A 16,376-nucleotide genomic window follows, 5' to 3' on the forward strand; every position below is an offset into this window, starting at 1 on the left:
AGAGCGAGGTCGCTCTCTCCTTTCTACTCCAAGATATTAGACTAGAAAAGGACGGGGGCAGGGGCGGGGGAGAGGGCAAAGCCCGCCACTGCCCACCCACCCAGTCCACCCCCGTTAGGCCATGAATTGACCCTGCAGTGTTTGAATTGGCTAGGAAATTGAAGTTTTGGACAGCACTGGAATAATTCTCAATAACAAAGAGTGACCAGGGAGCTGAAGAGTATGCCCATGGTGTCATTTCAAGAAGGCGAAGGGAGATTCAAGATGGCACAATGATAGAGCTGCACACTCTTCCCCACTGTGGAAATTCTGACTGAAGATCCGGGCAGGCCTGGCAAACTATATTTTAAATAAGAACTGCTTCTAGTTCAAAGTCAGCCTGTCTGCTGACCTAGTCAAAGCTGAACGTTTTTTAATGGAAACTCGATGCGCTCCTAAGAAAAATAATATGAATAGCAATAGTGATAATGAGCGTAATTTATCGAGAGCCTGTGGTTTTCCATGTTTATGTGCATGGCTGCTTGTCTATAACTCAGTCAACTGGACCTCATGCTCACATTGCCTTATTTATTTCTTGAGAAACTTTTGTGATGACGTTTTTGTCTGTATTTTTTCCTGTGGATTGCTGAACCAAGGGCTACAGAAAGTCAAGTTGTTAAGGCCATATTGTCTGGCCTTTAAGACTCTGGCAGTTTCAATGAGGTTCCATTCCCAAGTGCCACAGATGGTGACAGATCTAAGATTAAAGGCTGTAAGTTCTTTTTCCCCATTAATTGTCTTTTCTGCTGTTCCACTGACCCTGAATCATCCAATTCAGGTTATAATGTTACATAATCATTGCTACATCGTGCATGTATGTATGTGTGTGTGTGTGTATGTGTGTGTATAAACCCATAAATGTATTTACATGTATGTAAAACATACACTTATTCAAGAACAAGTTCACAAAAATTAATATGATGTTATTTCAGCATTTCAAGTGTCTTCTTAAAAACTCCTTAGGGTTCAGGATAAGTGAGATAATATTATACTTACTTCAGGGGTACCTGGGTGGTGCAGTTGGTGAAGCATCTGACTCTTGATTTCGGCTCAGGTCATGATCTCAGGGTTGTGGGATCGAGCCCCACATCGGGCTCCAAGCTGGGCATGGAACCTGCTTAAAACTCTCTCTCTCTCTCTCTCCCTCTGCCCCTCCCCCCTCTAAAAAATTATACTTACTTCGAAATATGTGCTTCTGTCAGTCTGAATGTGTTCTGAAGAATTAAAAATTCCAAGTAGCCCATTGCTGATGATATCCATGAGGACAGGAAAGCAATTCAGCCTTTTGGTGTTACATGCTATTGAGAATCTGTGATCCTAAAATATAACAAATATGCATTCTAAGTCCTCAGAAAGCAAATACAAAATTTAATGAAAGAATATGGTAGAAAATCGTTCAAATTATTGGCAAAACAGGAAGACTAAAGCACTGAATGTGATTAATATCACCATCACTCATATTATTTAATTCCTGATATACTGCAAGGAGTCCAGTGTTTTGCTCTCTACTGCCCATAGCATCAGCCATGTGGCTATTTGTGCCCAAACACTCACAAAACGAAATGCCTCAGATGATGTTTAGCATCAATACCATAAAACTCCACAAAGTGATGTCCTGTTAACATGGCCATAGGCTTCCTTTCAAAATGCGATACATGCATTTTATAAGTTAAGAATGTGTGGATACTTGGAAGCAGAAGGCAGGCAGCTTTGCAATGAAAGCATAGGTTTTCACCAATATGCAGCTTGCAGTAGCAATCCTGCATGTAAAATCTCTTTTCAACATTTGCAGCAACATGGACGGAACTGGAGGAGACAATGCTAAGCGAAATAAGTCAAGCAGAGAAAGACAATTATCATATGGTTTCACTCATTTATGGAACATAAGAAGTAAAGATCAGTAGGAGAAGAAAGGGAAGAAGAAAGGGGGGTAATCAGAAGGGGGAATGAACCATGAGAGACTATGGACTCTGGGAAACAAACTGAGGGCTTCAGAGGGGAGGGGGGTGGGGGAATGGGATAGGCTGGTGATGGGTAGTAAGGAGGGCACGTATTGCATGGTGCACTGGGTGTTAATACGCAAGTAATGAATCATGGAACTTTACATCAAAAACTAGGAATGTACTGTATGGTGACTAACATAATATAATAAAAATATTATTAAAAAATAAATAAAATGGCATTTTAAAATCATTTCAAGTATATGTAAGTCAAGTCATTATGCTGTACACCTTAAAGTTATACAGTGTTGTATCTCAATTGTATCTTAATAAAACTGGGGGGAAACATATGGTAAAAATGTTACATCTCTCTCTCTCTGTCTGTCTCTCTCTATATATAACATATGAAATGTTATACATACAAATACATAAGATGATTGCTTCTTGCCCAAATAAAAAGAATATAAGTAAGTTATGATTTGGGCATGCATTTTTGCAAACACAAATAAATCACATGGATTGTATCTAATTTAATTACTTAAAGTTTATTGATCTTAAGAATGCCATTTTTTTAAAACTATTTTTCTGAGCACACCCAAAACTAACCTAATTAAGACATACCAAGGACTAGTTTGATCAAAGGTAATTTCTAATTTTATTACTGGCACAGAAATTATTTCTGAAAATTAACTCCAGCAAGTTGCAAATGGTCAAGCTTTGCACCACTTACCTGCTGTGATTTACACATATAACACTGTCTTGTCATCTTTTTCCATTTTCTACCACAGGGATCTCTCCCCAAACTCCCACAGGGGTGAAGCAGCATGGGGATGGAGCAACTTGGCAAGTCAAGTCCAAGTCTAAACTGGGCAACCGATTCTCAATTCCAATCACAGACTGCCAGAATTAGCATATGGAGGGATTTTTCAAGAGAAGCAGAAATGTAAATTTTTATAAGAAATACACCAATCTTAAATATAGCCAAATAAGGCAGTCCTTCTCAAACTTCAGTGAGCATACTAATCTGCAGATTTTATTAAAGTGCAGATACTCGGGGTGCCTGGATGGCTCAGTCTTTAAGTGTCTGCCTTCGGTTCAGGGTGTGATCCCGGCGTTATGGGCTCGAGCCCCACATCAGGCTCCTCCACTATGAGCCTGCTTCTTCCTCTCCCACTCCCCCTGCTTGTGTTCCCTCTCTCTCTGGCTGTCTCTCTCTCTGTCAAATAAATAAATAAAATCTTTACAAAAAAATAATAAAGTGGAGATACTCAGTAGGTCTGGAGTGGGGGCTGAGAGTCTGCATTTCTTTTCTTTTCTTTTTTCCCCCAACATCTGGCACATAATATTTATTTATTTATTTATTTATTTTTAATTTTTTATTTATTATTATTATTATGTTCGATTAGCCAACATATAGTACATAATTAGTTTTTGATGTAGTGTTCAATGATTCATTGGTTGAGAGTCTGCATTTCTCACAAGCTCCTAGGTGATCCACTGTCGTTGACTCATGAACCGCAAGTTATAGGAGAAACCAAGAAAATTTTTAATATCAGATAGCTGAATATAAATATTTATCTGAAGATTTGACCCATTTGTGTAAAGTTTAGCAGGCAAGACTTGAGCTTTTTTCCCCATAAAAAATACATAAAAATCTGTAAAAAAAATGAGAACTATTATTATTATTTTTTTATTTTATTTTTTTGGTAATGGAGCTGAAGTTCACAATAGATATTAATCAGGCTTAATATTAGAGGGTTCATCAAAGTGTCATTTGAGTTGAAATCCAATTGAGAACCAGATTCAAATTCATTATTAGAATGGAATACAGTTGATAATAAGATTTAAATTCATCGTTAATAATAGTGCATACAATTTAATAAGGAATAAAATCAAACAGCATTTCCTTTTATGTGGTTATAATGGAGGTGTGGGCAAATATTTGCAGTACAGCTTCTCCTCTTAAAAATGAGAGACATCCCATCTGTTTGTGTGAAATTGGCCTTTTATGTCCGTTGTTAGCTATTATTCAAATGGCATCCATACCCCATCTTTGGTGGAATGCAACAATCAGAGCCCAACATACCTTGTCATCACCTGACACAGTGATAGCACCATTGTATGATGGCTCGTTTGGGCCACTTCTAGTTCCAAAGGCATCCACTTCCAAAGCAATGTTCTGTTGCCTCAGTGAATGTATAAAGTTATCAATGCTTGACCCTACCATGAAGGTAAAAATCAAAAGAAGCAAGAGGGAAGTGAAACAATGGTTAAGTAATACGGAAAAAAAAAAAAAAAACCTAAAGTAAATGACGTCACCCAAAGCATACCATAATAAAGACTACCCAAGGATTTCCTTAGAAAGGCAGAATTGGTGCTGTGAGACCAAAATCCATTCTGATATCAAAGATAGGACAAGATTACTTTCCCTAGAGCCTAGCCATTTGTATATAATTTCTGTTAGTATAAAAATACTATTTAAAATGAACATTATAATCCTTAAAGATATTAATCTTCCATTTTCTTAGAAATTTGGAACAGATTTTTTTCCAGTGCCCAAGAATGCAGAGTACTTAAAAAAAAAAATGTGGAAAGACCTCAAAGATCAGTCAGTGATTTATCTTACTAAATCCCCTTTTGTTGCTTGGTGCAATCAGCTTTAATATTTAAGTAACCTTGCAAGATGTGTTTCTAAAATAAATTCCCCAACCTTGAATTTTTCATTCTTTTAAATTAATTTCCTCTTTGGCCTCAGACTTGTTTTCTTTTTTTTTCTTCCCCCCCCATTTTTTTTTTTTTGATTCTGTACCTTTGGTTTATTTTTTATTTTTTTATAATAATTTTTTTAATTATATTATGTTAGTCACCATACAGTACATCCCTGGTTTTTGATGTAAAGTTCGATGATTAATTAGTTGCGTATAACACCCAGTGCACAATGCAATACGTGCCCTCCTTACTACCCATCAGCAGCCTATCCCATTCCCCTACCCCCCTCCCCTCTAAAGCCCTTAGTTTGTTTCTCAGCGTCCATAATCTCTCATGCTTCATTCCCCCTTCTGATTACCCCCCTTCTTCTTCCCTTTCTTCCCCTACCGATCTTCCTAGTTCTTATGTTCCATAGATGAAAGAAATCATATGATAATTGTCTTTCTCTGCTTGACTTATTTCACTTAGCATTATCTCCTCCAGTGCCGTCCATGTTGCAGCAAATGTTGAGAATTCGTTCTTTCTGATAGCTGAGTAATATTCCATTGTATATATGGACCACATCTTCTTAATCCCGTCATATGTTGAAGGGCATCTTGGCTCCTTCCACGATTTAGCTATTGTGGACAATGCTGCTATGAACATTGGGGTGCATATGGCCCTTCTCTTCACTATGCCTGTATCAGACATGTTTTCTAAGGCATAGAGAATTTTTTTTCCCCTCATGGTTTATGCTGTCTGGGGAATCTCTCAAGAAGAGCCACACTGAAAAGTTACGTTTTAGCTCCACGTTTACCTGTTTTATTGATGACCAGCAAGTGGGTCAGAGGGGCTTGAGGTGGTTGTCCTGGTGAGAGGAAGTACATATTAGGAGTCAGTCCCCAAGAATAACTTTTCTGATATAACTCATAGAATAGATGTTCCAAAAGCTGAGGGCAAAAGCTGATGCCAAAAAGCAATAATCTACATGGAGAAAAACGTAAAAGAATAAAACTCATCTCTAGTAACTGTTGTAGATTTTTAAGTTTGAGTAGATAATGGGTATTAAAATAGAAATAAATTCAAAACACGAATCAAATATAGGAATCATGCATCCCCCCCCGCCACCCCTTGTTTCTTTTTTCTAAAATGAAATGGTCTCTACATATCTATGCTTGGTCTTTCTATCTCTCTAAATGCCTCTCCCCCTCACCACCCCCCGCCCCCATTTTGGAGATGTCACTCAAACTCATGATGTTGGCTGGGTATGACTCTTAAATCTCTCTCAGATTCCTTCTTCCCTCTGTTTCCATCTTGCATTTCTTCTTTTTTCTAGACCACTGTACACTGGCATACCACCAACACTCAGACATACTACACTCTGAAACGTTTTCCCCTCCCGGTCCCAATTTGTATAAATTACAACATTTTCTCATTCACTCAAGTTCCAAGGACCATTTTCCACACATCTGTCTCCTTTAAGTCGCTTTTCCGAATAGCTGAAAATTTCTATCATATCATCATTATTAGGTGCCTAAAAACCTTTTCTCTTCCACTTTTCAAGTTTGGACCTTAATTATTTCTCTCCTGACCTCTTTCAATATTGTCCTCAATGACTGTTTTCCCTGTCTCCAGAGTCCACTATGTCCAAACCATTTTTGCACTGCTGCCCAATTAAGTGCAATTTGGCAATCTATTTATTTTTTTATTTTACACAGAGAGTGAGAGTGAGCACAAGTGAGGGGAGGGGTAGAGGGAGAGAGAGAGAGAGAAATCCCCATGCAGACTCTGCTGAGCACAGAGTCTGACACAGGGCTTGATCTCATGACACTGAGATCATGACCTGAACAGAAATCTAAAGACAGATGCCCCACTGACTGAACCAGCCAGGTGCCCCCCTGGCAATCTATTCTAATTATGTCAATCATCTTTCCAAATAAAAAATTGAACTTCAATACTTCCTTAGTATTCATAAAGCCCAAACTCTTCAGTTGTATGTAATACATTATCAAAATTATTACTTTTCTGTAGACTTTATGTTGTAATCCACTCAAATTGATAGCAGCTCTTCTGACTTTTCATGTATCTCCAAACTCAGTATTGCCCCCTCTGCCTGCAGATTTTCCATCTTTCTTTCTCTCCTTGGCTAACTGTGACATTTTCCTACACCAGATTCCAATTCACCCTCATATAAAATGATTGTTCTGATGCCCATATTGGAACATCACCTTTCCCATACTGGATGTTCTGGTCGATCTTATAGTCTAATCTTACAGTATCGTTTTTAATGTACTTCTAATTACCCTCAAGAGCCAAATCTCATGTCTGATTTATTTTGTTAAGTGTTACAGATATTTAACATAGAGTGTTATACAGAGGTGCTAACAAATATTTTTAATGAATGAATCCTGGCTGGAGAGTAGGGTTTTTGGAAGGAGGTATTACTCAGTGAAGAGCCCGAAGCTATAGGGAAATGTGTGAACCATGAAGCGGATTCCAGAGAGTGATGGCTCAGATACAGCCTGGCACAGAGCTACTCGGGGAAAGAGGAAGTTCTGGGGATGGGACCCAAGTGCTAACTTCCATGCTTCAGAAAAACAATTTCCACTCTTGGATAAGTGCAGAGTCTATGTGAAATTAAAAGAAAAAGCCCAAACTTGACCAGGTTTAATTACTACCCACCAAAGCAATTAGAAATTGTTTTCTGTGTTAAAAAAAAGACCACATGCAATTACTGGAATTTATCTCAGAGGCTTTTGTGGGGTTTTGTGGTTTTTGGGGGTTTTTTTCCCCCTTGAATTTATTTTGAGAGCACTGACGCAACATATCTGAAACACTTGGGTACTCACATGGTCAAGAGAGTTTTTTTTTCATTCTTTAACTTGAGGAAGCGAACTTTTGCTATTGCACAGAGCTGCTGCCTCCAAAGAGCCATACCACTGATGGATTTCCTTTTTTCCTTAAAGGAAGACAAAACTTGTTCCAGCTCAACAAGGCTTCCTGTGTCTTTTGTCCTATTACTTTGTAACTCCCCCCAAATTCCAGCATCTATAACACATAAAATCAATAGTTTATAATGCGTCATTCTGGATGTGAATTACTTAGATTTTTCTATGACCATCTTTGCACCAAATGGTGTTGGAGTAGAGAATCTTGGGCAAAGATGCTAATAACTGAATTCATGGCATTAAGAGAGTATCTACCAAAGAAAAGGAAACAAAACAAAACAAAAATATGGTATAACACAAGAAGAAAAACTAATGACATAATAAAAGAAATCTAGTATTTTCTTTTCTAACGCTTTGTGTCTATAGCCTTAAGGACTTAATTCATCCTAGGTAAATCAATGAAAAGAAACCCATATTTAGCCTAGAAAAATCTAGTCATTGCAAAAGATAAACTATCAGTATTTCTGAGTAAGGTGGAAGAGCTGGTATATATAGAATTCTCCCCATCCCCTTCCAAGGATATGAAATTGGTAGAGACAATATTTTTTTCCTGTAGCCATGGTTGAAAACAAGAAAAAAGTTACCTCTTTTGGAAGACAAGCCTAGAGAAACTGATCAACTCTAGACTTTTAGAAAGCTATAATACACATATATAAAAAGTTAAGCATAACCACAGTATAGAACTTCAAAAGTGGATAAAAGAGGGAAAGAGGTATTTTTAAAAACCCACTCAATCAATAAAAAGATAGAAAATGGAAGAAAAAAAAAGAACATAGAAAAAAAAAGAACATAGTAAAGAGTAAATCAAGCAAGATGTTAGTAAACCAGAAGCAAGGAATTATCTTAGGCCAAGTAGAGAGGACTTTCCAAGGAATGGCAATTATACTGACAGCAAATCTTCTGATAGCAACAATGGAACCCTGAAGACATTGGAACGTCTTCTAAATGTTACAAGAAAAGTTAATTGTCAACATACAATTCTAATTTCCTTCTCTCTATCGCACTTACATTACATATTTATTGTCTACTCCATGAGAACCTAGTTTTTTGCACTGCTATATCCCATGCCCTTAGTAAAATGCATAGTACAAAATAAGGAATTTAAGAGGGGGGACCAACATTGGGAGAAAAGGGAAGGAGACAGAAATACATCTTTTCTCTGCTTTAAGGTTTCCTAAGACCAGATGGAATCTGAGCACCTCCAAAAGCATACAACCTTATCATTCAAAGTTTATTTTCAAGATAGAATATTCTACAGAAAGATAAAATTAAGTTTCTTCTTCTTTTTTTTTACCTGATTCATCAATAGCTGATTTTCCTTCTAATTTCAAGAACACTTCATTCAAAGTTGTCATGGAAACACCATAATTCTCAATGCCCTGGTTAGAGCATCTATCAAGATCCCTGTAAAGATCTAAAAGTCATCAAAAAAATGCATTAGAAGAATATAATTTGTAATGAGATTGTTTGTAACTATATTTTTCAACGATAGAGAACATGTGTGATAGGCCAAAAGCATTCATAAGAAATGAAGCTATGATATAGACATTCTCCTATTTCTAAAATAACCTATACAATGTATTTCCTTGTCTTGAGTATAAAATTGTAATCATCTATGTTTCATTCTTGGAAAGCTACATATGCAGAGTTCTTTAAGAAATATTATGTTTTATTTATTCTGCTTAAAAAAATTAATTCTCTTTGATTATGGGGAATGTAATAAATGAACTGAATGCTTGTGGTCTCCCATAAATCCATATGTGGGAAACCCTACCCTCTGGTGTGATGGTACTAGGAGGCAGGCGGCTTTGGGAGGTAATTAGGATTAGATGAGGTCCTGAAGGCAGGGCTTTGATTAATGGGATTAATGCCTTTGAAAGAGTCACAGGAAAGCTGGTTTCTTCTCCGTGCTCCCTGCCATATGGGAATACAAGGAGAAGTCTGCACTCTGCAACCCCAAAGAGGTATCTCACTAGAACCCAAAGGTGCTGAACCCAGATCTTGGACTTCGCAGCATACAGAACCATCAAAAAATCAATGTCTACTGTTTGTAAGCCCCCTAGTCTATGGTATGTGTTATAGCACCCCCAACTGACTAAGGTAGGAAATATTAAATTTTAAAACCCCATTAATTCAGAAATATTATTCCAAAAACTGAGAGAAGAATGCTCTTAGGAATAACTAGTAGGCAGTAGAATAACAAATACAAAGGAACTAATGTTTATAGAAATAATTAGGTGCTGCACAATCTTCTCTAGTTTAGAGAAATATTTAAGTTAAAAGAAAGGACAAAGTATGTAACTTTGCATTACTCTATCTCTCTTTTCCAGCTTCTGACCACGGTATGAAGATTACACAAGAGCCTTGAAAGAAGGTAGGTCTTGAGAGACAAACTGTAAGAGACTTTTAACTATAGGAAATACTCTGAGGGTTGCTGGAGGGAAGAGGAGTGGGGGAATGGGGGTAACCAGGTGATGGGCATTAAGGAGGGCACTTGATGTAATGAGGACCGGGTGTTATATGCAACTGATGAATTACTGAACTCTACCTCTGAAACTAATAATGCACTATGTTAATTAATTCAATTTAAATAAAAAAATAAAAGACATCATGCTGCAAAAAAATTTTAGAAAGAAGGTAGATCTTCTAGGGATTAGTAGGCCATTTTGAGGGTTGTTTTTGTTTTTTTAAAGATACTGGGAATAATTTGGGGACAGTTCAGGAAAATTTGAAGTACAGTAAAGGAAAAACTAATCAAATATTAGGAGAAATTAAAGGTTTCTATCTTAATGGGGTGTTAGATAAATAAAAATACAGATGTAGTCACAATTTCTAATGAGTTCTAAATGTTGGTTCTTTTTCAGTCTTTCTTCAAATTGTGCATTCCCCTTTGAAATGCATTTAACCAATGATCAGGTAACACTCTGCCTCTGTGGGTTTCATAAAGATTTCTGTTTCCATATGTATACGTGTATCAAAGACATGGTGCACACATTTAAGACTGCAGTTATCTCACTGATTTTAAGATAAATACATTTCACCATCTTTTACCATATTTGAAATGAGCATGAATCATAAATGCTGGTATATCATTGAAAACGGTGGCATCATTTCTTTCTGTTTCTTTCCTGGTAGCATATCCTATAGCTGTGGCTGCCTTAGACTTGGAGAAATACCATAGCTTCTATATCAGGTATGATTCCAGGTGTTGTGCTTATTTTTAATACTTTAATAATACATTTAAATATATTAAATCATTTAATCCTCATGAAAATCCTATGAAGTTAGTACTATCATTATCCCCTTGTTACAAATAGGGAAACTGAAGTACAGAAAGGTAATATAACCTGTCCAAGATAACGGAGCTCATAACAACCTTGCTGAGATTGGAACCTACCCAGTCTGGCTTGAGTATCCCGGCTTTCAACCACCGCACCCTACTGTCTAGTGCTACATTTCCTTATGAACCATGATTACGGCAGGCTTATTGATCCAAGCAGGCAGCCAAGGAGCCATTATCCTCCATTAAAAGCTGGCAAATTCCTTGAGCTCAAAGTAAACACATTTTATGGTTATACCTTTTTTTTTTTTTAATGCAATCTACCTCAAAACTCTTGGCAAATGAAAGCATATTGGGAGACCAGGGAGACAAGTGGGAATGGCCATGAGCCTCCAGGCTCCTGGATTTGCAGCAAAGTTGTGAGTTTAGAATGTTTGGTAACATACAGGTTGATTGTAATTACTATTCAGTTACTTAGATTATGACATTATGCCATGGTGTTTATAATAAAACTCTCTGCATGTGGTGGTGTACCAGTCCCTTAGCTCCCACTTAATACTCTATGCTGTTTTCACAGACCCCCTCCTCACCTAGACCAGGAGCTCTTATTCATTCCTGAAATAGATGTCCCAAATATTCCTAATTTTAGCTTGATGTGGTCCTGTACCTCCTACTGCCCAGATTGCCACTTGAAGCATGTTTAGCATCTTTTGCCTCAGTTTACTCATAAGTGATCTGGGGATAATATCAGGAGCTAATATTAGTAGTAACTCTGGGGAATAGTAAAGGGTTACACACAATGCTATGCACTTAGCAAGCATAAAAATGTCAGCTGTCATTCTCAAGCCCACTGTTATTGTTAGTAACATTGTTATAAATCATTCTGTGGTCTTTATGTTCTGTTACCTGGAAATTTGTTTGTCCTCTCCAAAGGCAAAATATATACAAGCTTTTCTTCACTTTGTGCTGTTAATTTGGCATCAGGGATGTGCTGTTTAACAAGTGATGTTATACTGTCTGGATCACACATTTCATTCAGATGCAAACTGACATTTAAAAAGAGCATGTTAAAGCTACTTTTATCCAACACCATCTCTACAAACAACCGTAGTATGTTTGTCACTTCATTAATAGTTATGAGACAAAATATATATATATAATCTAGTGGAAGAAGCAAGACTTAGAAGTAAATGGTCCAAGTATAGTCCAAATTAATATAGTCCAAACTGTATAATCTAGAGGCACTAGTATAAGGGATAATAACTCAAGGATTATTATTTGGAGGAAGAGATCTTCAACTGGATGTTGGCTGGAGTGAGATGGAGGAAACAACTGATTTTGTCTCCATCTATCCCGAAGCTCTGCTTTGAATCTTCCCTTTGCAGTACAGTATGGGTCTTGTAAAAACTAGGACTTGAACATGGTAAACAGACACAGGGGTAACTTGATAGAGTCATTAAGAACATGGTCCTAATGTCCCACTGATCCATGTTCCAGAACTCAGGCTTAAAGTCTTAAAGTCTGGCATCAATTTTCCATCAAAATTCCAATCAATGTTCTAAGACTCAGCTCTCAAAGAATTTCAAAAGACAGAAAAACAAAGTATGCATGCGATCACACAGAGCCTTGCACCAAGTAAACCCTCACTATATGTTAGCTAATTTTTGTTGTCCAAAATTTATTCAAGTCAAAGCTGATCTGTCTTCTTGGTGAGAACATATAAAGTTCTTCATGAAATCATTGGGTTTTAGAAGTACCATTATTAGTCACATCCATTAAAATTTACTGAGGCTATCGAATGATGAGGACATCACTTTGATGACACAAACCTAAAAAATCAATTTTAGATAAAACTATTCTGTGTTTAAAAGGCCTATGCAATACATGATCCAGGATCCTAAGCAGAAAGAATACAGAACCTTCCCTAGGGGAGTTTGGAACATAGCAGTAATATAAAGCAGCGTATTATCGAAGAAATGAGGGAGAGGGAAGTTAAGTCAGTTAAGCACTTGGAACCTTGTCAAATATTCATTCATTCAATATTTTTAGCCTTAACTGCAATGTGGGTATTATTACCGCTATTATATAAATGAAATTATTGAGGATCAGAGGCGGTTAATTAGGTTGCCTGAGGCAACAATTCAAAATAGTGCTTCCCACGTACCAGAAAGGAGGGTGCTTATTAAAGGAGAAAATATTGAGAAAAGACCTTCAAGAATGGATAAGATTTGAACTTGGTTAAAGTGGATTTGAAGAGGACATGTCAAACAGAGGTCCTACCTTGAGCAGAGAGAAGACAACTAAATCACAGAACATACTTAGAAAACAGTGAGTGGTTCATTTTAGTTGGAAGGTATTGATTCAATTAGATTGTACCAAGCAATCATGAGGGAAGGGTAGATTTGATCAGATTAAACCCTCAATAAATAATGTAGGGAACACATTTAACCTCTGAGGATAAAGCGCCTTAAATTATTTTTAAGGAATACTAATATTTTAGCAGGAAGTATAGGGAGAGATTCATATCACACCTGTAATCTTGGCCCAAAGATTCTACCACTTTAAATAATGTGCAGACGGGCATATTACTAAAACTCCCTGACATGTCAAAGGCTAACAATACCATCTTCTTACAGTTATCTGAAGGATTATATATGATTATATGAGTATTCCATATGTAAATATCTTAGCAAGAACCTAGAGCATAGCCAACATGGAATAAGTGATAGACATTATTTAATAATACAGTGTAATAATGATAATGATGATGATGATTAATAATGATATTAATTACTAACAGGAAGAGAAGGAGATAGAAAAGAATGAGGGAGAAGATGAAGTCAGGGAAAACAGGAGACTTGAAATTGTTGCAATGAACAAAAAGAAGCTTTGGAAAAATGATGAGAGAAGGTTGGAATGTCACTAAATTTCCTTTGCAAACAATATGTCATGAAAATATTTTCCAAAAATGTCGTTTAAGCTTAGCTTAATCATCCTTGTAGTCTCCACGTCTACAATCCCACCTGCCCTTCGTTCTAGCTAAGAAAGAGAGCAGTTGTGGTGGTGTTCTAACGTGGCACTCTTGAAAGGATTTAATAATTTTGTAGCCTACTTTAACATACTAATACTGAGATCTCTTGTCTGCAACATGTTCTAAGATGTCTCCAACAACACAGGTTGTACCTTAAATGGTAGCCGATGCCCCATTTCTTCTTCAGGAATAGAGAAGAGCCTGCACACTTCAGTCTCCCATTGGATATGAACACCTTCCTATCTAAGCAGAAAAGAAAAACAATGCATTGTATTAAGAGGTTATTCTCTCACTGTTTATAAAAGAACAAATCCATTAACAAATCATGCATTTTAGGAGCATGACCCACTAGAATATTTGCATTCTACTTCTGGTCATATGTAAGCCAATTTCTTTGTTATCTAATAACTAAAATGATATGTTAGCTTATTCTCTAGTATGCTGAGAAAAATTATACAATGGAGGAATCTGTTTCAAGCCAACTGGCATTCCTACTGAATAAAACATAACATATATTTGAGAGTAAGCTATATATTTACAACAAATGAGTTGCTTTGCAATAGGTTCAGAATACATCTGTGGGACAATGTACATGGAGATGTGGACATTCAAATGGACGACAGCAAGAATCTCTGTCTTCACGACAGTCTCTCTCTCTCTCTCTCTCACACACACACACACACACACACAGCAGATGTGTTGGAACTTACCTACACATATTTCACACATGTCCCTAATTTCTCACTATGATACATGAGAGAAAACCAAGAACCACCATGAAAGGACATGGATGGAACTTGAAGGCATTAGGCTAAGTGAGATAAATCAAAGAAAGGGAAAGACAAATACTGTATAATCTCACTTATACGTGGTATCTTAAAAAAAAAAAATTCACCAGCCAGGATGTCAGCTTCATCCATGAACTGGGTACTGAAGAGAATGACTCTATCAGATTTCCTCTCTTTTAGGAGGTTCCATACTCGATGCCTTGAAAGAGGGTCTGACCCAGCAGTTGGTTCGTCCAATAGCAAAACCTGCATAGCAGGGGAACATAAAGTCATTTTCCCCTTTCAGGTAAAAATTTTTTTAAAGCAATATATACGCAAAAGTGTTTGGGAGAAATATCTCACTGCTTCATTTTTCATTTGAACAGTTCTTTTACGTGTACCATTTGCAAATTCGGTCTGATGGAATACAAGAGTTCCACAATCCTCAATCTCATTCACTAGTAACTGTGACTTGACTTACCTGAGGGTCTCCTAAAATGGCAATCCCAAAAGTTAGTTTCCTTTTTTGTCCACCGCTTAAATTTTGAGCAAGAATGTCTTGAATATTTTCCATCTCCAAGTCCCTTAATACTTGTTGTACCTAACCAAAAAAATGAAAGGATGTTTAGTCCAAAACCCAGCATGTTTGTTTTAAAAACACAATCATTTTGCTGTTCATTGCTAAGGGCCTTTTTATCCTTTCCATGACGAACCATGTAGAAATAACACAAATACATTTAGAATTTTCTAGATGAACAATTTCCTGTTCATGGCTGTGTGACATCTCATATATTTCTCTACCTCTCGTTCCACTTCATGTGGCTGAATCCCTTTTATTTTAGCGAAGAGCCTGAGATTTTCTTTCACAGTGAGGAAGCCAAATTGTACGTTGGATTGTGGACAGACTCCAGTGAGCCTGCTGATGGTTTCGAAGTCAGCCATTTCCGAAAGGGTGTGATTATAGATGGTGACCGAACCTAGAAGTAGAAAGGTTGACAGTTAGCATCAGGATAACATGCCATGCTTCATCTAAGATACTTTTAAGTGAAAAACAATGTGTGTCAAACGCTAGAGTCTTTGAACCATAGTAACTCTATGGAATACACTATTGGCTAAAAATGTAATGTTCACAATTCATCTGAACCAGTTGGAGGGCCCATTCATAAAGCTCCTTATCTTGAAATATTTAAACCACAAAGATTTTCCTAAATAAATGGAACATACATCTATTAAAAGAATAACTTGAAGAAAGTTGTAAAACTTGTCTCTTAAGTACATGAATGTGACTAGTAGTTAATGAAACTACTGATTGAAATTAACCAACAAAACTAATTAACTAATGAAATGCACAGTTAATGCATTTGCTCATGTTCTTGCCTGTAATGATCTTCTCACCTGATGTTGGGACGGACAATCCACTGAGGATGTTTAACAGGGTCGTTTTCCCAGCTCCACTGTGACCAAGGAGGGCAGTGATCTGGCCTTCATATATGTCAAATACCAGACCTGGCATTATTACAAAAAAAAATCCTACTCAGATCCTACATATTAACTTTACATTCTCCAAAAAAATGTTTTTAAGATTTTATTTTTTTATTTAGAGAGTGAGAGCACAGCAGGGGGAGGGACAGAGGGAGAGGAAGAGAGAGAATCTCAAGCAGACTCCATGCAGCCTCTGGAGCC

The 16,376-nt window shown here is 37.0% G+C and overlaps 1 protein-coding gene across 10 annotated transcripts in view; it reads right to left on the bottom strand.

Moving 5' to 3' along the window:
- Positions 1-16,376, bottom strand: part of ABCA9 (ATP binding cassette subfamily A member 9) — a 72,379-nt gene that overhangs the window by 20,540 nt on the left and 35,463 nt on the right. For all 10 annotated transcript variants that reach the window (XR_004619795.1, XM_019806366.2, XM_034641179.1 and 7 more), the window contains 11 exons: positions 16,089-16,199; positions 15,495-15,670; positions 15,175-15,294; positions 14,822-14,960; positions 14,079-14,169; positions 11,802-11,941; positions 8,910-9,029; positions 7,517-7,715; positions 5,485-5,651; positions 4,066-4,199; positions 1,219-1,356 (listed from right to left, as the gene is read on the bottom strand). Coding sequence is in view for 9 of the 10 variants with exons in the window: in XM_019806366.2 (XP_019661925.1) it covers positions 1,219-1,356; positions 4,066-4,199; positions 5,485-5,651; positions 7,517-7,715; positions 8,910-9,029; positions 11,802-11,941; positions 14,079-14,169; positions 14,822-14,960; positions 15,175-15,294; positions 15,495-15,670; positions 16,089-16,199 (1,535 nt within the window). In the remaining variant the exon portion in view is untranslated. The remainder of the gene's footprint in view (positions 1-1,218; positions 1,357-4,065; positions 4,200-5,484; positions 5,652-7,516; positions 7,716-8,909; positions 9,030-11,801; positions 11,942-14,078; positions 14,170-14,821; positions 14,961-15,174; positions 15,295-15,494; positions 15,671-16,088; positions 16,200-16,376) is intronic.

The sequence above is a fragment of the Ailuropoda melanoleuca genome, chromosome 13, assembly GCF_002007445.2.
Source record: "Ailuropoda melanoleuca isolate Jingjing chromosome 13, ASM200744v2, whole genome shotgun sequence".
In the NCBI taxonomy this organism is placed as follows: domain Eukaryota; kingdom Metazoa; phylum Chordata; class Mammalia; order Carnivora; family Ursidae; genus Ailuropoda; species Ailuropoda melanoleuca.